The sequence below is a fragment of the Hyperoodon ampullatus genome (genome assembly GCF_949752795.1).
Source record: "Hyperoodon ampullatus genome assembly, chromosome: 5".
Classification (NCBI taxonomy): domain Eukaryota; kingdom Metazoa; phylum Chordata; class Mammalia; order Artiodactyla; family Ziphiidae; genus Hyperoodon; species Hyperoodon ampullatus.
Genome location: NC_136918.1, coordinates 78,832,952 through 78,857,309, shown reverse-complemented (window position 1 = coordinate 78,857,309; position 24,358 = coordinate 78,832,952). Strand labels below are relative to the sequence as shown.

Genomic DNA, 24,358 nt, shown 5'->3' with positions numbered 1-24,358 from the left:
TCTAGGCTACGACAATTAGGATTAGATTAGGGTAATGTGAAAATAGGGGCTGTGTAGGCTCATTGGGTTCTCGCAGGATCCATGGAGTGGTACTCAATGAATGACTTTGTGGGGAAGGTGACAGGTGAAACACCGGGACTCTCTGCTCTCTCTCGTTGAGGACTGTCTCCTGCAACCTGGCCGAGCCAGACACAGTATCTGGCACATGGCTGCCCAGTAAAACATTTGCTGAACTGAGCTGACTCTTTACCTGTAGACCTCTGTAATCTGTCAGAGAAGGTGTCTTTGCCATGTTTGTGGCGGGGCTGTCTTTGGGGGGTTTCCTCAGGGCTTTACAGTCACTCGCTCTCAGGAGTGCATTTGTAGTCATTCTCATCAGTGGAAATGCCCACCTGTCAGCAGAAGTTATCTGGAACCAGCGAGAACACTGCCACTGTCTGTGGTGTTATTTCTCTCTGGTCAGTTCCCCTTTCTGCATCTGAGATCTAGCCTCAGCCCTGACATTCTCTCTCTACTAGGAGTGTTAGGAGGTATGGGGAGCTCACAAAGGCTCCTCTTCGTTTATTCTTAATATCTTGCTTCTGTGTTCCTCGGGAATGCCACTGGGCTTATGCCTCTGGTCTCTGGGAGCTGCAGTGGATGGGCATTTGTGACAGGTATGTTCTTATGAAGCTTGTATGCCTGGGAGAGCATGGTACGGGATCAAGCTGCATCTGGGGCAGATGTTCAGAGGTGGGGCTGACAGCCAACAAGGGAGTGGGTAAGAAGGGGTGAGGGGTATGTGCTTAAAACCTTTGACCATCAGGCTTGATTCTCAGACTGGCTACGTCGGAGGTGGGACATTATCGAAACGTGTCTCTTTCAGTCAGATCCCTTTGTCTGCTTTGGTGAGCTAAGAGACATGACAGGCAGGAAATAGAGGGCACCACTTACCAAACAACTGGCAGCCGCTCTTGGCCTTGGAGTGCTGGGGGCTACAAGCAGCTCTGCTCCAGGAGAAATTGTCCAAGTATGCTAGCCCTGACTGAGCCCCTTGTGCCAGCAGAAAGTCCAGAGGATGGGGACAAAACTTACACCCTCTGAAATGGCCTCTGCTTTCTTGTTTGGCCTTTCCCTTCTCCTGTCCAGAAATCTTTGCCCATTTCTTCTTCCCATCCAAGTGCCCCATCCCAATATTGGCCCCTTTTGGCACCAGAGACCAATAGCTTATTTGGAAAGAAATAGTCCTAGGTCAAAAGAGAGCCCAGGCAGTGGTTTATCATGTTCTGTATACCATGAACATATTTGCATTTGCAAATAGGCTTAAAATAGCGCCTCCACTAATGGTTATTTAAGGCTCTGGAGAGACAGGTGAAAATAATTTTTGGCCAAGGGAACTTCCCACTCCTCTCAAATTGTAATAACTGAGGAGTTGACCTGTTCCTCCCAACTTCAATCTTGGGACTCAGGCTCTGGACTAAAATAAGTCAATTTAATTATGTGCACAAGTTCACAGTTTTATTATTATATCTTCTGTTTGCTGCTACAGATACCACTAACTCTATTTACATGAGCTATTCTGTTTATAATGGAAGCTTTTTCAAATCTCTGCTCATTTGTGTGTTCTAAATACATTTATTGAATGCTTCCTACATCCTAGGTACCGGGTTTCTAACAGGGAGCATAAAAGACATGGTCCTTGTCCTCCTGAAGCTTCTAACCTAGTGGGAAAACAGTGCTAATTAAATAGTCACACTAAAAAATGACCATATAGCAACAGTGCTTTGAAGAGAAGAAATGGTTCTTTGTGATTGTGCTCACTGTTCAATAACTATGCCTTTGAGCTTGATATTTTGGTTCCTCTGATATCCCAGATAACAGATGTCCCCTCCTGGTGGAGGTGAGGACTGGATTTCATGAAATTGAGGCTAGGGTGGGAGGGGAGAGAACATGAAAGGTGAAAGGGTGAGCCAAGCTAGATTCCTTAGGAGAAAAATCAAGGTTCAGATACCATGCTTCAAAAATTAGATGGGCTTCCCTGGTGGCACAGTGGCTGAGAATCTGCCGACACGGGTTCAAGCTCTGGTCCGGGAAGATCCCACATGCCGTGGAGCAACTAAGCACATGTGCCACAACTACTGACCCTGCGCTCTAGACCCCGCGAGCCACAACTACTGAGCCTGTGCCTTAGAGCCCGTGCCCCATAACAAGAGAAGCCACTGCAATGAGAGGCCCGCACACCGCAACGAAGAGTAGCCCCCACTCTCTGAAACTAGAGAAAGCCTGTGCACAGCAACGAAGACCCAATGCAGCCCAAAATAAATAAACAAATAAATAAATTTATTAAAAAAAAATCAGATAGAGGTGGGAGTTGAGTTTAGGGGTCTCTGGGGCAGGAGATTGAAGCTGTGAAGACACAGAACTAGAGCAAACATGTCTAAACAAGCGAGGAGGTGGTGGGGAGTTTCCTGGAGTCATTCAGAGTCCAAGCAAATGGGGACACTTCACCTTTCATGGCCAGGAAGGACGGATAGGGCTCTAGGCTGAGCATATAACCCTTTATTAGACCCTTATTCTCATCTCAAATCTGATATAGAGACCTTCTGAGCTGCACATCAGAGTATACTTAGGCTGAGGTTTGGGAGAGAGACACCATTTTGAATATATGTAGAAGAAGAAAAGTATCCAGCACTTTCTGTCTCCCCATCAAGATGGGAAAGGTCCCATTCCCTGTTCTTCTCCCTCCTTTCATGAATATGATTTCTTTCCGAGTTCCATTTCCTATTTAGATAAATTAACTTGAACTTAACTTTTTTCTCTTTTTTAATTAATTAATTTATTTGTTTTTGGCTACGATGGGTCTTCATTGCTGCATGCAGGCTTTTCTCTAGTTGCGATGAGCAGGGGCTACTCTTCGTTGCAGTGTGTGGGCTTCTCATTGCAGTGGCTTCTCTTGTTGCGGAGCACAGGCTCTAGGCATACGGGCTTCAGTAGTTGTGGCGCACAGGCTTAGTTGCTCCACGGAATGTGGGATCTTGCCAGACCAGGGCTCGAACCCATGTCCCCTGCATTGGCAGGTGGATTCTTAACCACTCTGCCACCAGGGAAGCCCAAACTTAACTCTTAATAGCTAAAAACAAAAGACATTTCTCCTTTCCAGATAGCATTTGCATTTTAACAGGGGCTTTCAAAAAATGCCTTTACCCAAGGAATGAGTAATTTGGGAATTCCAAGCACCAGGGTAGGGTTAGTACATGGAATGGGGAGAAGGGAACATCCCTCAGATTGTGCCCTTGAAACTTTGGTTTTCTCTTTTTGACCATGATTCTGGTTCTGAGAGAACAGGAAGGGGCTCCCTTAGGTTGCCAGAATTGTCATGGCTGCCTTTTGGTAAGTTCTGTGGGTCTTATTCATGGCAGGCAGAGCTCCTGATTGGATGTTTACAGACTCAAAGAGAGGAACTTGTAAAACTTTGCATGATACTTACCCATAGGAATTTTTTGGCAAAAGGGGAAAAGTGGTTTCCAAAACCATTGATAATTTGAAAAAGCAGTGCTTCTTGACTCAGAAAGGTCTGATTCTAGATACGACTAGGAAAACTGGGCATCTGTCTCATACACAAACTTGCTGTTGGGAGACTGGAAAAGCTAATTACTATTGCCATGTTACGCTCCTTCTTCTGGGTAAGTGAGGGGAATGGACTCAATTTTAAGACTTTAGTTACCTACAATATTGGGGAGTGAAGAAAAGCATCCCCCTGCTCCTTATGAATCTGCCTAGACATTTCTTCTTTGTACCTAGGCATCTTTGATACTGCTCCCCTCATATCTGTGTGGAAACACTGTGCTCCCAAATGGGTGAGGAAAAGGACAGCTAATGAAAGGAAGGCAGTGTTAGGTAAGAAACTTCTCCGCCAATGAGGGCCCAAAGGGATTTGCTCCAAGAAGAGACTGGAAACCAACTCAGACATATGATCCAGCCTAAGCTAGGAGATGTGGCTGGTGGGGAAGCTCAAGGAAAGCAGAGCTCAGGATGGGTGACATGTATCCATACCAATCACCTCCCATGTCCACCAGACACCAGGAAGTGTTCACGTTTTCATCAAGGCATCACTCATGCCCATATTCTTTCATGTCATGCCTGCTGCCCCTAAGCTGGTTCAGCCTCTTCATCTCAAGGTCTACAAGCCTTTAACATTGTCTTTCTTGATCACCCTGATATCAACCCTTGCCTCCTTCCTCAGGCCACTGACAGGATTATTTTCTTTAAATTTTCACTACATAATTTTTTTGCTCCCACACTATTAATCCCAAACTCCCAATTTTCTATCAAATCAAATATAAACTCTTTATCTGACTTTCTAGGCCTTGTTAAGCTATCCTACGCTGCTTACAGAAACTCATTTCCCATTATTTGTCCAGAGTCAACCATCAACCTCTCTTCCAGTCCAGCCTGATTTTCTTACTGTCCTATAAAAAGACCATGGTCCTTCCCATATTTCCAGGTGTCATAACATTACTATATTTGATTGTGGCTTAGGAAGTTGCCAAAGACTTTTATACTAGTAAGAAACATTGAACACAGGGTTCTGCCTCTGTTCTTATACATGTGTGTGCACCTCAAGAATATGGATAAAATATTTATCCAGTTAAACGCAATCAAACATTTAAAAGTGGTTCATCAGGAGGCAGCAGTTTTTTTTGTTTTTTGTTTTATTTTTTGCATTACGTGGACCTCTCACTGCTCTGGCCTCTCCCGTTGCGGAGCACAGGGTCCGGACGCGCAGGCCCAGCGGCCATGGCTCACGGGCCTAGCCGCGCCGCGGCATGTGGGATCTTCCCGGACTGGGGCACGAACCCGTGTCCCCCGCATCGGCAGGCGGACTCTCAACCACTGCGCCACCAGGGAAGCCTGAGGCAGCAGTTTTTTGAGACACATTAACTGCATGCCTAGGATGGTACTTCTTCAGGAATCTGTTTGAAGGGCTGTCCTGGGAAGAATTGTTGGAAGCTTGCAAAGGCTTTCAAGGACAGAGGCAGATAGCCACCACATCGAGTTCTGAACAATCAACAATTGCTAATATGAAAGGAAGACAGAAATTCTCCTAGAAAGATTCTGTTACGCAGTGGCCTAGGCTGACAAGTCTCTGGAGTGGGAGTATCAGAATGAGTGGGCTTAGGTGGAGCACTGGGTAGAAGCCTCATCTGCTCTAACAGAACTTGACTCTCTCCAGCAAGCACTAACACCCCTAGCTTACTCTTTTCCTGTCACCAGAGGACAGATCTGAGACCAAATCTGACCTACTTTTAAGTCCCAGGTCAGTTATCACCATCTTCACCCCACCCTTCTGGACTATAGGAGTGCTTGCTGTTCTCCACCTCTTCTGAAGCCTTAGACCACATGTCAGCTCAGCAGACCCTCCACAGACCCTGGGATCCTCTAAATGCACCCTACCATATACTATGCTAAAAATAAGAGGGGGCTTCCCTGGTGGTGCAGTGGTTGAGAGTCCGCCTGCCGATGCAGAGGACACGGGTTCGTGCCCCAGTCTGGGAAGATCCCACATGCCGCGGAGCGGCTGGGCCCGTGAGCCATGGCCGCTGAGCCTGCGCGTCCGGAGCCTGTGCTCCACAACAGGAGAGGCCACAACAGCGAGAGGCCCGCGTACCACAAAAAAAAAAAATAAATAAATAAAAATAAGAGGAATGGAATTGGGTGGGGGCAGGGAAAGGTGGTGCGTCCAGGTTTTCTCCCTTATTTTTCCTCCCTCCTGGGAATGGAATGAGAAGCTTCAAGGTAAACTTAAAAGTTATGAAGTTCAACCACCCACCCAATTCAAGCATCTCTCTTAAAATGTCTCTCTGCATTATTACCCCACTTTTGCTTAAGCAAGTCTGGTGATGAGGAGCTCATTATCTCACAAGAAAGTCCAGTCCTTGGTTGTACCACTCTATTCAAAGTCCTTCATTATCTGAAACTGAGCTCTGGCTCCCTGTAACTTCCAATTATTGGAACTACTGGCCCTTTAACAACAGTGCATGTGTCTTCCTGTGGGAGGGCCATTAAATATTTGCAGAGGGCCATCAGGTACTTGTAGGCTTCTCTTCTTTAAGTTAGTTAATCCCAGGCCTTTTAACTGTTCCTCATTTGACATACTTTCACTATTCCCTGGTGAATCCCTTGATAAACTCTAATTTGTCATTGTCATTCAAGTATAACCGACCGTGATACCACAAGTGATGTGGTCTGATTAGCACAGAGCACATTTACCACATTCTACACTAAGAGTGAATTAACTTTTGGTTAGCCTTGTCATGCGAACGCTTATATGATTTTTACCTTTACTATGGATAAGCTACTTCTCTATTGTCTACTTAACTACTTCACTTAAGTGCAGATCTTCATGTGTACCCTGAGATTCAGCATGCTAGTATCACACTTTCTTTTCAGGCTTTATAAATATTAATTCAGCTTACCAAATGACCAGTAGCTATCTGGCTCATTCTTGTGCACATTTTTATGCACATCTGCACATTTGAAAGCAGAAGTATGACTTCTGTGCTTTCATTCATAGTTTTACTAAATATGTGAAAGTGAAAAAGTAAAAAATCAGCCCCACAGCATCCACCATGGTATCAGTCTATTAAACAAGAATGGTTCCTGGCACTCAGTTGTTGAGTGAATGAATCAATCAATACCTTGTCCTCATTCCCCATATTTAACCCATCACCATGTCCTGTTGGCTATAATCCTGCTTGAACCTATAAACTTCTATCTACTTTTGCCACCACAACCATAGGCCATCTTCTTTCACTTAAACAACTAGAGTAGCCAACTGATTGGTTTTCTGGCCTCTGCCCTGGCTTCCCTACTATCCATTTGCTACACAGCAGCCAGTCATCTTCAAAATGCAAACCTGATTATGTCACTCCTCTGCTGTTGATGTTGCTCTCAGAATAAAGACCAAAATCCTTAACTGACCCATAAAATGAGCATGGTCTGACCCTTGCCGACCTCTCCAATCTTGTCCTCCACTGCTCTCTCCACATTGACCTCCTCTCATGTGCCCTCAGTGCCTTTGCACATGCTATTCCCTTTGCATAGCATCCTTCCAAGTCACCCCCCCCAACCCTTCACCTACTTAGCACCTATTCAATCTGCTCTGTTTACCTATTGATGCATCACAAACTGCCCCCAAACTTAGCAGCTTACAACAATGAATACCTTACTCTTTCACAATGTGGGAATCAGAAATTTGGGCAGGCTTCTGAGTGATTTTTCTGGTCCTCAGGGCATCAATTGAGGTCACTTGGCGGTATTAAACTGATGAATGGGCTAGTCTGGAAGTACACTGTCCAATTCAGTGGCCACTAGCCACATGCAGCTACTGACTGCTTGAAAGGTAGCTCATCTTAATTGAGAGTTGTTGTAGGTATAAAGTACCCACAAGATTTTGAAGATTTAGTACAGAAAAAAGAATGTAAAATATCCATTAATAATTTTTATACTGATCACATGTTGAGGTTATTATATTAGGTATATTGGATTAAACAAAATATATTATTCAAATTAATTTCACCTATTTCTTTTGAATTTTTTAATGCAGCTACTAGATATTTTCAAATTACATATGTGGCTTGCATTATATTTCTCTTAGACAGTGCTGATCTAGAGCAAGGGTCAGTATTTTTTTTTCTATAAAAGGCCACATAGAAAGTATTTTCAGCTTTGCAGGCCATATGGTCTGTGTCACAGCTACTCAATTCTACCATTGTAGTACAGAAGCAGTCATAGATAATAATTAAATAAATGGGTACGGCTGTAGTCCAACAAAACTTTATTTGTAAAAATAGGTGATAGCCTGATTTGGTCTTCACACTGCAGTTTGCTGACCTCTGATCTAGATGATTCAAGGTTTTATTCACATGTCTGGTGGCATGGAAGAGATGGCTGGAAGGCTGGGTTCAGCTGGGTCTATTGACCCAAACACCTACACATGGCCTCTCCAGCATGGTGGTCTCAGTAGTGGGACATCTTACATGAGTATTCCAAGAAAGACAGAAGCTGCAAGGCTTCTTTTGACCTAGCCCCAGAAATCCTAAACATCCCTTCTAGTGCACTCTATTGGTCAAACAAGCCTCTAAGGCCAGCCCAGACTCAAGAGAGGAGATTAGCAAAGACTATGTGTCCATCTTTAATCTATCACAACATTCTTCAAAGTTTAGACTAGACCTATTATGGGCCCTCAAAGTACCATGAACCTCTCCTCTGTAGCACTTGTCATCATTGTAATTTTACATTTATTTGTATGATCATTATCCTGCTCCTCTGCTAAACTGTAAGCAACCACATGAAAAGGAGTCCTTTCTGGTTTTGCTCATCATTCTATTCCCAGCACCCAGCACAAGGCCTGGCTCCCTAAATATTTGTTAAATGAATGAACGACATTAGGGCACAGCTTTTCAGCCAAATAATTGTACGAGTGTATATCCCATATTTCTCCATTGCTCTCAAGCATATCATGAGACACCCTGTCAGAAGTTAAAATTCAGATACAGTCAAGTCCCAGCAACCTTCTTATTTTGCAGTTCAGAAACTTCGTAAAAAAAGGAAATAAGCCTACCCTATTCCTCCCAGGGCCTCAGAGGTTATCATAGCTGCTCTAAAGGTAGAGCTTCAGGTTCTGGTGCCCTGAGAAGTGATTCATGCAGCACGTCACCCCAAGGCCAGCCAAAGCCCTGGGGAAGCCTTGTCCTCCTCCTGGTCTTCACTCTCTTCTCATCCGGCTGGCTGTGCCCATCCAGCACACCTGGCTTGTCCAGTCACAGTGTGAGCTGGCAGAAGGCAAAGGGCCAGGGCCTGAGCACTGGGCTGAGGCCCATCTAGTCCTCCCTCCACGGAGGTTGTGGCGTCTCCCGCTTCGCTCGGAACAAGGACTCTCGTATGTGCCAGGAGAAGATAAATGAGTCCACCTTCCACACTGGCCTGGAGCTTGAATGGTAGCTATTTGTGGACATTCTGTTTCTCTTTTTAGTGCTGGGTCAGGGACCAAGGCCTGTACATCTTTACACTCCCCCATAACCTCTAGAACAAGCCTGATGCTGAGCAAATTCACTACATGTTGGCAGGAGACGGTCTCAATGAACAACCTTCCTTAGACACCAACAAACCTATCATCATTTTTCCTTGTGCCCTGATCACCACTAATATTTTAGACAAAGTTGAGAAATAGGGAAATTTTTTTGTTGCTCCCCAACTTCTGCCTTGGAATCCTTCTCTCACTTCCTGAGTCATCATGTCTGTGCTCCCCCGTCCCACCCCATGGCTGGCCACCCCTACACCACACCTCTGCATACTGCCTTTTGCCTGAACTAGATCCCACATCCTCCTGCAGACCTGAGATGAAAAAGAACTCTTCTTAATCCTCTCCTTTTTCTGCCCCAATACCTGTAGTTCCCTGAGCTCTTCTAGGTGAAGCTTAGCTGAAACACAGTAACATGTATCTGGAGGTCAGCCCAGGCCAGGAAACTGATTACCTGTCTAGGGCTGGAATGGAGAGGAGCATTCTCCGCCTGGCACATAGTGGGTGCTCAAGCAATATTTGTGGACTGAATGGCAGCTCAGGACAGAACTTTTCTTGATACACAGGAACACTTATGGCTCCCTCCTGCCCACAGCCCAGCCTGTCCCCCTGAGTGTCACACTCTGATTCCAGGAGCCACCATCACACTTGGCCCCAGGGATGTGCTGCTCCCCTGTTGTCCTGAGAGGGTAGAACTGGGATCCTTTCACTGGGTCCTACAGCACATCTGAAACCAGCTGGAACTTTTAAAGGAACCACACCAGTGTTAAAAAGAACACAGCGAGTGACGGATGGAAACTAAATTTTTGGTGGTGAGCAAGCTGTAGTGTATACAGAAGTGGAAATATAATGTTGTAGGCATGAACCTTATATAATGTTATTAACCAATGTTACCTCAAAAGAATTTAAAAAGAATGCAAGGAGGCTGTGCAGGTTTAAACCTCAACCTCAGATCTCCACCTCTCAATCTCAATCTCAACCTCCAGGTGACTCAGAACTTTCTTTAACCTCTCTGAAACTCCATTTCTTCATCTGTAACATGGGGAGAAATAATCTCACCTTGTTGTGGGGCATAATAATATACTTAGTCATTCAGCTGACTCTCACTCACATTCTATGATGGCCAGGTATTTAAAGCAAGGGAAAGTAGTGTCTGATGGGTACTTTTCTTTGGTTTCTGAAGTGAACCTCCAGCTAAATGGAAGCTACTCATTCTAGGTTTTTGACCAGTTCACACACCTACAGACTTTACTCTGCTCATAGCTGACAGAAATCTCCTCTCAGAGAATCCTCCCTGTAAATTCTTAGGTTCTTTCCTCTCCCATTCCCCTTTTTGCTCTCTCCCTCCAAAGGCTAGAGTGTCTACTTCTCAGGCCCTCTGGAAAAAGCAGTGACTCATAGTTGGGGTTAAGAGTTCATTGCACAGGAAGCAGTGACATTTCTGCTCTTCTTCAGAGCCGATGACATTGAAGAAAACTGGCTTCCTAAGTCAAGCCTCCACCCTCACGCACACTCCATGGCTAGAGGTGAGAGAAATTTTTTACATGGGGCATTTATACTGTATAAGAGAGAATCATGTCAATCTCAAGTGTTTTAGCCCTACATTTTAATAGGGCCTCTGATAAACTAAGTGTCTAAAATGTTGGCCAGGATGGTGGGCAGTCTCCAAATTAATGTTAGTGAAGTTTACTAGGAATGTCACTGCTGGGCCAGGATTTTGAGAACAAACATGATCTCTACCCCCCAAATCCATGAAGGGCTTAGATAGAAGTGTGGTAGACTAATTCTGCATAGTTTGAGAGAACAACACCAGTATCAATGAGAGGAAGTTAAGGAGAGGCCGCTTCTCACTTGGGAAGAAAGAGTTTCCAAACAGAGAAGTCAGAAACGATGTTGACTTCCTTCTCATACCCAGTGCTCCTCCCCACTGCACGAATTACAGGGACCATCCGTCCAGGATTTCCCAGGGCCATACCACTTTCATGTAATTGCTTGAATTAAAGGTGATTCATTAAATTTATAACAAAATATAATTTTTTTTGAATTTTTAAAATTATTTATTTATTTATTTTTATTGAAGTATAGTTGATTTACAACATTATATTAGTTTCAGGTGTACAACATAGTGATTCAATATTTTATAGGTTATACTCCATTTAAAGTTATTACAAAATGATGGGCTACATTTCCCTGTGCTGCACAGTATATCCTTGTTGCTTATTTATACATATACATTTTATTTTATACATAGTAGTTTGTACCCTTTAATCCCCTACCCCTCTCACCCCTCCCCCCTTCCCTCTCCCCACTGGTAACCACTAGTTTGTTCTCTATAACCATCTGTTTCTGTTTTTTTACATATATTAGTTTGTTTTATTTTTTAGATTCCACATACGAGTGATAACGTAGAGTATTTGTCTTTCTCTGTTTGACTTATTTCACTGAGCATAATACCCTCTAGGTCCATCCGCATTGTTGCAGATGGCAGAATTTCATTCTTTTTTCTTCTTTTGGCTGCGTTGGGTCTTTGTTGCTGTGCATGGGCTTTCTCTAGTTGTGGCGAGCAAGGGCTACTCTTTGTTGTGGTATGTGGGCTTCTCATTGCGGTGGCTTCTCTTGTTGTGGAGCATGGGCTCTAAGCATGTGGGCTTCAGTAGTTGCGGCACATGGGCCCCAGAGCACATGGGCTTCAGTAGTTGTGGTGTGTGGGCTCAGTAGTTGTGGCACACGGGCTTAGTTGCTCCACGGCATGTGGGATCCTCCTGGACCAGGGCTCGAACCCATGTCCCCTGCATTGATTGTGTGTCCCTGTTCGACACATCACCCAGGGGAAAAATATCTTTGATTACGTCAAGCATACTGATATTTGGTTTGCAAACAATGGGAGATTTTTACACTAGGTGGGAGTTCAGACTCAAAGTGTTCCTAGTCCTCAGATTCTATGATAAATAGGATGCTGGCGGTGATTTAGGATGAGGAAGTACACAGGAATCAAACAGAAAACCCATTTACCATATGATCCAGCAATCCCACTCTTGGGCATATATCCGGAGAAAACTCTAATTCAAAAAGATACATGCACCTCAGTGTTCACTGCAGCACTATTTACAATAGCCAAGCCATGGAAGCAACCTAAATGTCCACTGACAGATGAATGAATGGATAAAGAAGATGTAGTACATATATACAATGGACTATTACTCAGCCGTAAAAAAGAATGAAATAATGCCATTTGCAGCAACATGGATGGACCTAGAGATTATCATACTAAGTGAAGTAAGTCAGACAGAGAAAAGACAAATATCATATGATATCACTTACATGTGGAATCTAAAAAAAATGATATAAATGAACTTATTTACAAAACAGAAACAGACTCACAAACATAGGAAACAAACTTATGGTTACCAAAGGAGGAAGGGGGACAGGGATAAATTAGGAGTTTGGGATTAGCAGATACAAACTACTATATATGAAATAGATAATCTACAAGGTCCTACTGTATAGCACAAGGAACTATATTCAATATCTTGTAATAAGCCATATGGAAAATAATCTGAAAAAGAATATATATATATATATATATATGTATGTATATATAACTGAATCACTAGGCTGCACACCAGAAATGAACACAGTGTTGTAAATCAACTATATACTTCAATTAAAAAAACAGAGAACTCTTTTTCCAGACTCTACCACTGAGTGGTGTCAGCTCTGGCCCAAAAGATAATGCCTGAGTTCTGAAACCTATTGAAATCACTGGAAGGAAGGCAGAGAAATTGGGAGAGAGCATGAGGTGCATAGACTGAACACCTACTGTGTGCTTCAGCAACTGAATATATTTGCAATTCACTGTCACAAAGCACTAATTTTCTAATTGTTTATTAATCAGCACTAATTTTTTAAATATAAAAGAGCTCCTAGAAATCAATAAGAAAAAAGGCCAAAGACCCAAGTTAATAGTAGGAAAAAGAAATGTACAGATATCGAACAGGAAATATTATCTCTCATACATTTGAAAAGACGCTCATACTCAGAATAAAAGAAATTCATTTTAAAATTACAGTGAGAACCACCTCACACCCATTAGCATGGGTACTAAAGAAAAAAATACAGAAAATAACAAGTGTTGGCAAGGATGTGGAGAATTGCAACTCTTGTATACGGTTAATGAGAATGTAAAATGGTACAGCCGCTATGAGAAACAATATGGAAGTTCCCCCCAAAATTAACAATAGAATTACCATATGATCCAGTAATTCCACTTTCGAGTATATACCTGAAAGAAATGAAAGCAAGATCTCAAAGAGATATTCGCACATCCATGATCATAGCATTATTCACAACAGCCAAAAGGAGGAAGCAGCTCAGATGTCCATCAACAGTTGAATGGATAAACAAAATGTGCATATATATACAATGGAATATTATTCAGCTTTAAAAAGGAAGGAAATTCTGACATATGCTACAACATGGTTGAACCTTGAATACGTTACGCTAAGTGAAATAAGCCAGATACAAAAAGAAAAATATTGTCTGATTCTACTTACATGAGGCCCCTAGAGTAGTCAGATGCATGGAGACAGAAGGTAGAATGGTGGTTGCCAGGGACGGAGGGGTGGGGGAGAGTGTGGAGTTAGTGCTTAACGGGTACAGAGTTTAATTTTGGCAAGATGAAAGAAGTTCTGGAGATGGGTGGTGGTGATAGTTATACAACAATGTGAATGTGTTTAATACCACTGTACACTCAAAAAATGAGTAAGATGGTAAATTTTATGTGTAATTCATGACAACAAAAATTTTTTAAAAATTACAGTGAGATGTCATTTTAACCTTCCCTATTGATAAAGATCGCAAATTAGAAACCTTTGTTGGCAAAAGCTACATGAAACTAAGCACACTCATGTTTTGCTGCTGGGAGCATAAACATAAAATTTTAGGGGAGAACAATTTTTTCAGTATCTGTGAAGATTAAAATTGCAATTACCTTTTGACCTTTTGGTCAAGGCATTCTGCTTCTAGGAAGACAGCTTACTCTCACATATGTATTTGGCATATGATCAAGGTTTTTCATTGCAGCAGAAGATTGGAAAAACCTAAACGTCTATTGATAGAGGCTGGTAAAGTAAATTATTGCCATCGAATAGAATACACCAGAATAATATATGACTGTTAGAATGAGGATACTCAGTACGTGCGGTTACAGAAAAATCTTCAGGGGAGTGGTTAGTGTGCAAAACTGCATTATAGTATGCTAACATTTGTGTTTTATAATAAAATGGAAAAAAATATGGGTATAAGTTTTCATTTCGTTTTGCCTAAAATAACTTCAAGTAGAGGCAAGAAACTGCTAACAGGTATCAGTGGTCACTCCAGTTATTTCTATGGGGGAAAATCAGACTGCTAGGGGGCAGGGTTGGGAGTGAGTTGCTTTCCACTATTTATCACCTTTACATTTTAAATTTAGTACCATGCGCAGGTGTGATCTACTAAAATTTTTTTAATTAAAAAAGAAATGTTATAGTACAGAAGGGAAGAAACAGACACTTTTGGCCCAAAGCGGTGTGCTGGGTGTTATGGGAAAAGAAAGAAAGGGTGTCTAGCCTAGCCCAAAGTCATCAGGGATGGCTTCTAGACAAATCACCCCTAAGAAAGAAATTTCTGCTATTGCATCAGGAATAGTTGCACACTTTCCCCTGAGCATTGGTTTGTTTTAATCTCATGGACAGATCTGTAAATTAATTCACCAGTTAGGTTTACCTTTTCTCTTTGGCTGTTAAAAAAGCTACAAGCCAAACTTGTGACCCACACCATGCAAAGTGGGCAGAGTTCTATGGTAAGCATTTAGCATTTGCCTTGTACTTGGCTCCATTTTATATTCCTGCATTTGGTTTGCTTTTCCCCTGTTTGTAATGTTGGTCATCTTTCCTATTCTGTGCTTCCCTGTAAGCCACTCTATAGCCTTTTTGGTCTAAGTTGGGGTAAGTGGGTGAATGAAGAAAGACAGAGAGCAGGAGAGTTAAAAAGAGAGGATGGAGTTTATAGAGCAATGCCTGTCATTTTCTTTGGCTCCATCATGTAGATTAAGTGAACACTCTAGCACAGTGGTTCTCAAAGTGGGGTCCTTAGACCAGCAGCATCGCTATCACTTGTGAGTTTGTTAGTCATGGGTTTCACTCAATCTACTAAATCAGAATCTCTGTGGACAAGGCCCAGGAAACTGCTTTGACATGCCCTCCAGATGATTTTTGTGCACAATAAAGTTTGAAAACCACAGGGAAGCCAAAGAAAAATAGATTTCTAAACATAAATACTTTCTGTTTGCCCCGCCATACCCATTTATTGGTCAAGATAAGTAATGCTAGCTACTGCAGTAAACAACTCCCAAAATTTCATTAGCTTAACACAATAAAGTTTTATATTTTGCTCATGTCACAGTCCAATATAGATCACTGTGGGGTGTTAAGAGCTGTTTTATTAATTTGTCCAGCAAACCAGCTTCTTTCATAGTGAGGCTTTGCCATCTTCTAGGCCCTTGGACTCCTCCTCTGGATCCTCTGCATCCAAGAAGGCAGGGGAAGGAGGCAAGAGAGAGGCTTTAGTGCTGCTGTATCTGGAAGTAACACCTGTCACTTCTGCCCACAATTCTATTGGCCAAAAACCAGTCACATGGTCCACCTAACATGGGGTGGGGGGACTGGGAAATAGGGCGTGTCTGTGGGGTTAGGAGGAAAAGAAAATGGCTTTGGTGTACACACTGTTTGATCTCTGCCGCACCCATGGGCCTGAGTGAATTTCAAACTCCACTTGTTATATTTTGGTTTTTGGTTTCATTTTCTAATCAAGCTTTATCTTCTCTTTTTTAACTTTAGCACTATGGGACTGAGAAACACTCTCGTTGTGATGGCCCTCCTGCTGTCTGGTAAGCACCCTCTGGGCTTTATAAAGTCCTAGAATCCTCCCACTGTCTCCCGATGAACCTGACCTACAAGCTGGGGTTTGAGATTTGATGGGTTTTACTCACTTTCTATTCAGCGTTCACAATACCACATGCAAAAGACTTTCATGGAGAAGAAGGAAGTATCACAATCGAGAACAAGTATCTCAGCTGATGGCAGGCCCAGCCTGAGATGGAGCCCTACACCTTCTGTCGTCTCACACCCGTGGTCCTGGATGCACAGAGGAGGGTAGACTGGCCTGTCCATCGGTGCCCAGGGAGCTGGGGGAGGGTCCCTACTCTGACAGGCCTGAGGCTTAACCCTTCTGCTCCTCTGTTCCCACTTCTGGCATTCTCACACTTTTAGGAAATGGCTGACAGGCTTCTAAACGTCTCCTTCCACCAGCGATCATTGTTTTTCTCGTTCCCTACCTTCCCTCTCCCCCACAATCCACTGCCCTCCCCACCAGCCCGTGCCCATAGATCATAGTTGGCACTGATTACTGGGAGGATCAAGAAACCCAGCTCTGCTACCACCTGCTTCAGTGACCCTCAGCTAATTGTATCAGCTGATTTACCGTCAGGATAAGGGACTCAGCTTCAGGGCTCCTCACTTGCACAGCTCTTTCCAAGCCCCTCCGAGACCCCAGGAGGAGCCCTAACAGTGTGGTCCTGTGTCTTAAGCCTTAGTAAAATTTTCATTAATAAGATATTTTAACCACAGTAAGTTAAGACCACTGTCTCTTTCCACTGCGACTTTTCGACTTTTGTCTCTATCACATTCTCCCCATGTTGAGTGGCACTGTAGTGGCCATGGGCATTTTGTTTTGTGTTCTGTATTCTTTTTCTGAAAGAGCTCTTCCCCCTCAAAGGAAATTTTAGAAGTGTCAGGCCTCACAAAACCCAAACCTTCCCTGTTTACTGCTCTCTTTGAGTTTCAGTTTCATCTGTAAACTGGGGTTGGCCGAGGTTCCTGCCGCCCATCCTGTGACTGGGTGCCTTTAGTTTCTCCTGGCCCATCCCCTTCCTGCTGCTTGTTTTCCCCACCCTTAGCAACGAGAGGGAAGGCATCCCGTCCTGGTGTGGGGCAGACAGGGAGGGGGAGCCCAGCCTGCTGTTTGGCTACAATAGCACACAGGCTGCCCCTGACTAACTGGCCTGGCCATGAGCTTACCTCCTTCTGATAGCCACACACCAGGCCCTTGGCCACTGTCCTTGTCCCTGCTGTGGGTAAAAGGAGTCAGGCTACAAGGGAGAGATGCTCCCTCAGATTGATGCTGGCTGGGACAGGCCTTTTGTGATGTGTTTTCTGTTTAGCACCTTGGAGCTTGTTGGGTCTGTGCTACAGATGTGCTGCCTGATCTATAGATGGGCTAACTGATCACTTTACTGACTTAGGTCATAACAGCAGCTTCCACCTCCCAGCACCAATATGACCTGTTACTCTAGCTCTTGGGGAGGTAGAAGTTATGTGTGAACAAGAGAAAGAGAGAAAGGGGATAAAACAAAGCTTTGCAGGGCATTATCCAGCAAGAACCCCTTCCCATCCCACTTCTTATTTTATTTATTTGACAAAACAGAGATGTAGTGCTTACTTTGTGCCAGGTACTGTTCTAAGCATTTTATAAATATTAACTCACTTAAACATCATCATAACTCTCTGCTTTAGGTCTTGTTATGATTCCCCACTTTACAGCTGTGCAAACTAAACCCAGCGAGGTTAAGTAATTTGCCTAAGACAACATTGCTAATAAGTGGCAGAGCTTGGATTCACACCTAGCAGTATAGATTCAGCCTCTCTTCACTTCACCTTGACATTATGCTGTTCCTCCTAACTCTTGCTAGAGAACTCTCCATAATACTATGATTTGTCCCTTGGGGACTCAAACAACTTTGATAGATAGTGTGGCTTGTGCCTTAGCCAAGTTCACAAGTTCCCCACCAGGTACATCCTCCACCTTCCCAGCAGCTGACACCTTAGCTGTCCCTACAGCTCGGGCCCTTGTCCTTCTCATACAGTGACCAGCCCAGCTCTTACGACTTGGGAGAGAAGAAAGAAAAATGTCCTGGAAACAGTTTTTCAGAAAAGCCTGGATTGAGATACCATTCACCACCACCCCCACCCCCACCCCAAACTTTCTGACTCTGCACATGGAAAGTGAGAATAAAACTGAGAAACCTTATCAAAACTGAGTCCAGGTGTCACTTTTGCCCTTGCCTTGCATTTGAAACTGCTTGGACACTTCCTAAATTCTAAAAAGAGAGTTATCAATATTGAAACTTTAAAAATAACTCCCCCAAATGGAAGTCATTTAAGCTTTATGGTGGTGAGAGAATAGTAGTTATATTTTTGGCAGTAGAAATTTAAAGTGGGATAGGAAAATGGTGACACCTGATTGGAAGATAACATTGCCAATACTTAACACATGATTAAAAATAATAAAACAGATTTCATTCTTTTTTAAAGAATGAAAAAGAATCTATTTGAATTTTATCTTTCTTCTCAGGGCACATCTCTGCTTGCTAGGCTGGCAAGCAGTGACCTGCCCATAGGCAGGAATCCAAAGGGAGAAAGGAGATGCAATTGACCCAGATAATCCACAGCAAAAATGCAGGGCTGAATAATTCATCTGACAGCAGAGATAAAACAGTACAGTGAAATAATTCTGTTTCTCCTTTTCCCTCCATATGTTTTGTGTCCTCTCCTAGTCATGGAAATCAGACATTGTAGTTGCTGCCGTGGCCCATGAGGCGAAAGTTGGACGAGAGTTTAAAACCTAAAAGGGTGAGAGGGCAGCCATGGCCTTGCAGAATTAGGTTATAATTTGTGTTTTGTATTCATAAAGCTAAAGGAATGTTGAAGTGCCACTTGCAAAGGCACCTCTAACTGTCCAGCTCTGTTGGCTGCTATCTCAGCACCTCCAGTAGTACTTAAAGCTGGAGTCAGAGTGGTATTTGGAAAATCAGTAGCTCGCGTTATCAGGAGGAAGTTTCTTCCTAGTTTGACTTTCTCTGGTTGCTCTTATTGTCTGGGGGTTTTCTGGGTCCTAAGGCTTCTCATTTCTCTTGAACAATACCTCTGGTTCAGTTAATGTACCAGGAGTATAGTTGGCGGTCTTCATTCACTTTAAGATTTACATAAAATTGGCTCAAACCCTCATTTCCTATCTTGTGTAAAGGTCTACTGTTTCCTCCCAGGTTTCTGCATGTTCCTACATGGGTGGCTGCATGAGGATTATGTTTATATGATTACTTTGACTCCCACTTCCTGTTGCTGTTGATAGTTGTCACTATAATCACAGAGGTGAATAGATAGATAGTTCAGATGTAATTCCCAAATTCCCAAAGAACTGTCATGGAGCCTAGTAGTTCTCCTATTGGAGTCACCCCTTTATGTTAAGGTACTGTCTCAGAGGCCTTTGAAATAGATGTTTGCTCCCCAGTAGGGAGTATCTTACTTCCGAAGTAGTGGATCATTTTAGTAGAGTATTTAGTAGGTTCCAGAGAGAATGGGCTGTCAGACAAGTTAATTTACTGGAAGATGGTCACTGAATAGGATAAGTAGAGGGCTGATTGGGAGCAAGAGTGAAACTTGTAGGGAACAGAGAGGCTCCAATGGCAAACAGGCTACTTTGGGAAGGAGCAAGAGTTTGAGAGACTGCGGCGCTGTGGCTTGTTTTTACTCTGTAAGAGATCTTAATACCATTTCCAGAGTATGCAACTCGGGATTTTGGCCCCCTCGGTACTGTTAAGATTCACAGAAACAAAAACACTTGTAGCCCTTCCTTTATAGCCATTGCCAGTCATAGGGCCAAGTTCCAGGACCTCAAAATTATGAAAACTCTTTCAACAGTCTCTAAGAGTATTTACCCATTCTTGGTTTCATTTTCACTTTCTTTCATTCATTCTCCCTATAGATGTCTCCATTGAAAAGTAGTCAACTCCCTCCACTACTTAAAAATCACTCCTCTGGGAATTCCCTGGTGGTCCAGTGGTTGGGACTTTGCCTTCCAAAGCAGGGGGTGCGGGTTAGATCCCTGGTCGGGGAGCTAAGATCCCACATGCCTCGCAGCCAAAAAAACCAAAACATAAAACGAAAGCAATATTGTAACAAATTCAATAAAGACTTTAAAAATGGTCTACATCAAAAAAAGAAAAACACTTTAAAAAAATAGAAAAAAAAATCACTCCTCTGGTCCTTACTACAGTGTAATAGACAAGAGAGTAAATATAGTTACATATAGTTGTGACCACAATATATAGGCAAATCCCTGAATATGTTCTATTCAATATTGTTTCATACACACTTTCTCATGTTTCTAAATTCTTTTCATTTTTATAATTCTTGAAATTGTATTAGTCCAGTGGGTTGAAATGCTGTAATTTGCTTTATTTGTATGTGTGTGTGTTTTACTCATTCAGAAGTTATTGCCCCATTGTCTTCTTTGGTTTATGGTTGCTAAGGAGCTTTCATTCTAACTGTCATTGTTTTATAGGTATTCTTTCTTCATTTTTTTTAAAGAATGAAAAGATTCAATTCAATACTTCTTCTTTGTAAATTTGAAAAAATATTTTATGCTTTTTGTTTAGCAGCTTCACCACAACATATCTAGGTGTGGATTTATTCTCATTTATCTTACTCGGTACTTAGAACACACTTTTGATCTGAGGTCTGAAAAGTGTTCTGCGTTTGGCAGTGGGGGGAAGCCACTGACAACATCTGCCAGGGAAGTTTCAGCAGAGAGGTGGGGACAGAGGCTGGGGGTGGAGGCAGCAATCTCCACTTACTCTTTCAGAGAGTTGACTAGAGTCTGTCATACAGAGTGAAGTGAGTCAGAAAGAGAAACACAAATACCGTATGCTAACACATAAATATGGAATCCAAAAAAAAAAAAAAAAAGGTCATGAAGAACCTAGGGGCAGGATGGGAATAAAGATGCAGACCTACTAAGAGAATGGACTTGAGGACACGGGAAGGGGGAAGGGTAAGCTGGGACAAAGTGAAAGAGTGGCATGGACATATATACACTACCAAATGTAAAACAGATAGCTAGTGGGAAGCAGCCACATAGCACAGGGAGATCAGCATAGAACAGGGAGATCAGCTCTGTGCTTTGTGACCACCTAGAGGGGTGGGATAGGGAGGGTGGGAGAGAGACGCAAGAGGGAGGAGATATGGGGATGGATGTATATGTATAGCTGACTCACTTTGTTATACAGCAGAAACTAACACACCATTGTAAAGCAACTATACTCCAATAAAAATGTTAAAAAAAAATAGGAGAAAGAGAAACTAAAAGCAGTAGCAGAGGGTACTGCTGAAGTAACTGCTGTGAGGAAGGGAGAGGGTGGTGAGCAGGGCGAGCAGCTCAGAGGCCAAGTTAAGTGGAACTAGAGACTACCAATTTGTAATGTCACCAGCCTGATCAACTGCATAATTTCCTCCAGGAGTGCTCAAACATTCAGCCCTAAGAACAGATATGTAGATCAAAAGTAGATTGCTCTTGGGATGAAATCTGCACAAAGGGGCAAGTTTATTGAAGTTGCTTGCAAGAGAATGATTGAAAAAATATTCTATCACTGTGCTATCCAATATGACAGCCACCGGCCACATGTGGCTATTTAAATTTAAATTAGTTAAAATTAAATAAGATGAAAATTCAGTTTCTCAATCATACTAGCTACTTATTAAGAGAGTGCTTTTGGAAAGCACTGCATTATAGGGTCTAGACTGGACAGAGCTGAGGTCTTAATAAAGTTGAAGAACAGATGTAGGTAGAGTAATCAAGAGCAAACCTTGGTGGAAAATATCTTGTGGACAGAGATTGGTACATTGAGATTCTAGGGGCAGAGGTGTTCTTCGTGATAAGATTTAGGATTATGTCATGGGAAAGGGGCTGCTGAAATAGCCTGTGGATGAAGATCTTTGAAGTGGAAACGATCAAAGACCTTTGAGGCAAGGGTGTTGGTAAACTCATCCATGCCAAAGTCACCCAATTTGATAGGAATAATTGATTGGAAAGAAAGACCTTGCATCTGATGACAAAAATCTTCAGTGAGCAAGGAAGTAGTGACAAATGATTAGTAGCTAACAGCAGTGAGGGAGGAGAACACCTCAAAAGGGGAAGAGTGTTGCTCAAGGTCCCTCTGATGTGTGATAAAACAAGCAGTGGCTGGAGGCATGTGACATTCTTTGGGTTGGGCCAGATTTCAATGAAAGCACAACCCTGGGGGAAACATTTGATGAAGAGGTTGAAGACATAGAGGAGTTTATTACAATGGAATGAGGCTTCCATAGGGCCTAGTAAAGCTTTGGAGGAAGTTTAGTAAAGAAGGGAAATCCATGAGTACAGATAAGCATAGTAATATGAGGAAGATATGACCCTAGAATACATAAGACATGCATGCGGGGTAGTAGCTGGGGAAGACTGAAGTCCCAGGTGGGGTCAGAGACCTCACAAAGTTAGAAGACTGTAGTTTTTGTCTGACAGACAAACAGTTTCTTGCTGATGACGTCCTCAAGTATCCTTTGAAAGAAATGTCTCCAGCTGATGAGGGAGGTGTCTAGATGGATTCTTGAGTGCCTAACTCCTATCATCATCATAGCAACCAGTTATAACTAGACCCAGACCATTTCTATGACTCAAGTGCTAGGAAAGAGAGAGAATCGCGATGCTTACCCTCCAGTGGAGGCCAGCAAGTCCTGTAGCTGGGTGGCATAAGGTTTGGGGTCATAACAGGGGAGGCCTGAAGCCACTTAGAAAAAACAGACTTTGAGCTAAATCTTCCCCATATCATCAGAGAGGCAATTAGCATGCATAGCTCTAAGTGATGTCATGGAAGCCAGTGGTTGGCAAGGAACTATGGAGTAAGTTGTGAAATACTTTCAGTTGCCCTCAGAATGGACTTCAGAGTGATTTCCACCCCAGGGTGAAGAGAGAGGGTTTGGAGAAGGATGGATGGAAACAAATTTTTCTTGTTCTGTCATCTCTCTGTTCCACTCTGGAGGCAGAGATAGAAATACTCTATTGCAGCTTCTCAAACTGGAAGTCTGTTAAAAATGCAGATTCTGACTCAGAAGGTCTGGAGTGGGGCCAGGGATTCTGCATCCCCTTGGGGATGCCGATGCCTTTAGAGCACAGACCACACTTTCGGTTGGCAGGTGAGAGGGGAACAGTTACATGGGTGGAAAGAAAATTCTGTATAATCTTTGGGAGAGGGAGCCTGGGTCTTGGACCCCTCTGTGAGTGGAGAGAATGGGTGGGCAGGAGAAGAGGCTCTGTGAGGCTCTGTAGAGAAGCAATCCTAAGTCAGGAAGACAGAAGAAGCCAAAGGCAAAGTCATTTCCAGGCCAGAGGCACTGCTGAATAATAACGTAATGGTGACTGTTAACTGGCAGAATTTTCAACTATGTGTTTGGTTTCCCCACCAGGTCATCTGCTCTATATCATATGGCAAGTTAGTGATAAAACCAGTGTGAGTTTCCCCAGAGATAGTTGCTAGAAGCTTTTACAGTAGGTGACACCCTTACATTATCATTCAGAGTTTAGCAGAGGAGTACCAGCACCCCAGGAGTGCCTGATAAGTAGTTACTGAACACAGTAAGTCTTCTTTAGGTCCCCCTTTCACTGTTCCAGGTACCCAGGTAGATTTTCCCGCCTCCCTCCAATATGGGAATGCATCTTGTACAGACTGTACTTTCTGCTTTCAAGGGCTTCACAGGCTTCTAGTGAGTGTAATGCAATAGGCAGTGATTCAAACTTGTGCCGACTCTCACTGATGCCTGGAGTCCCTTCCCAAAGAGTTCAAGACTACCCCAGGCACCCACCCCCTTGATTATGGTTCTCACTGGGCCACTCTGCACACAGTTCAATTTCACCAAGTGCATGTCTACTCCCTCTTAGAAGAGAAACCTATTGATCAGATCAATTTAATTTCTCCTTCCACCCCTCAAAGAACGCCTCAAAGCTTCCCCGGTAGCGCGGTGGTTGAGAGACCCTGCGCGTCCGGAGCCTGTGCTCAGTGAGAGGCCCGCGTAACGCCAAAAAAAAAAAAAAAAAAAAAAAAAAAAAAGAACGCCTCAGATAACTCCTCTCATCTCCCTCACCAACCTGCTTCTCCTTTCCTCCTTAATGTCAACATCCCTTTACTGAAGTCTGGAATGATGAAGCTTTACTTAGAACCCATCCTAACTCCCTCCCCGAGGTGGCGTCTAACTTCATATTAACTAAGAAACGGCATTTCTCCCCTAACCCTGCACTTCTCACTCACCACTACTTAATTTCTTGGCCGGGTCTCAAGTAATTCTGTGATCCAGAATAGGTCCTACAGAAACCCTATAGTCAATCACTTTTAAG

The 24,358-nt window shown here is 43.2% G+C and overlaps 1 protein-coding gene across 1 annotated transcript in view; it reads left to right on the top strand.

The window, feature by feature from the left end:
• Positions 1-582: 582 nt before the first annotated feature.
• Positions 583-24,358, top strand: part of CD86 (CD86 molecule) — a gene marked incomplete at its 3' end in the record, with an annotated part of 40,116 nt that continues 16,340 nt past the window's right edge. The window contains exons 1-2 of the mRNA XM_079705177.1: positions 583-656; positions 15,937-15,986. Of these exons, the coding sequence (XP_079561303.1) occupies positions 640-656; positions 15,937-15,986 (67 nt within the window). The 5' untranslated portion in view covers positions 583-639. The remainder of the gene's footprint in view (positions 657-15,936; positions 15,987-24,358) is intronic.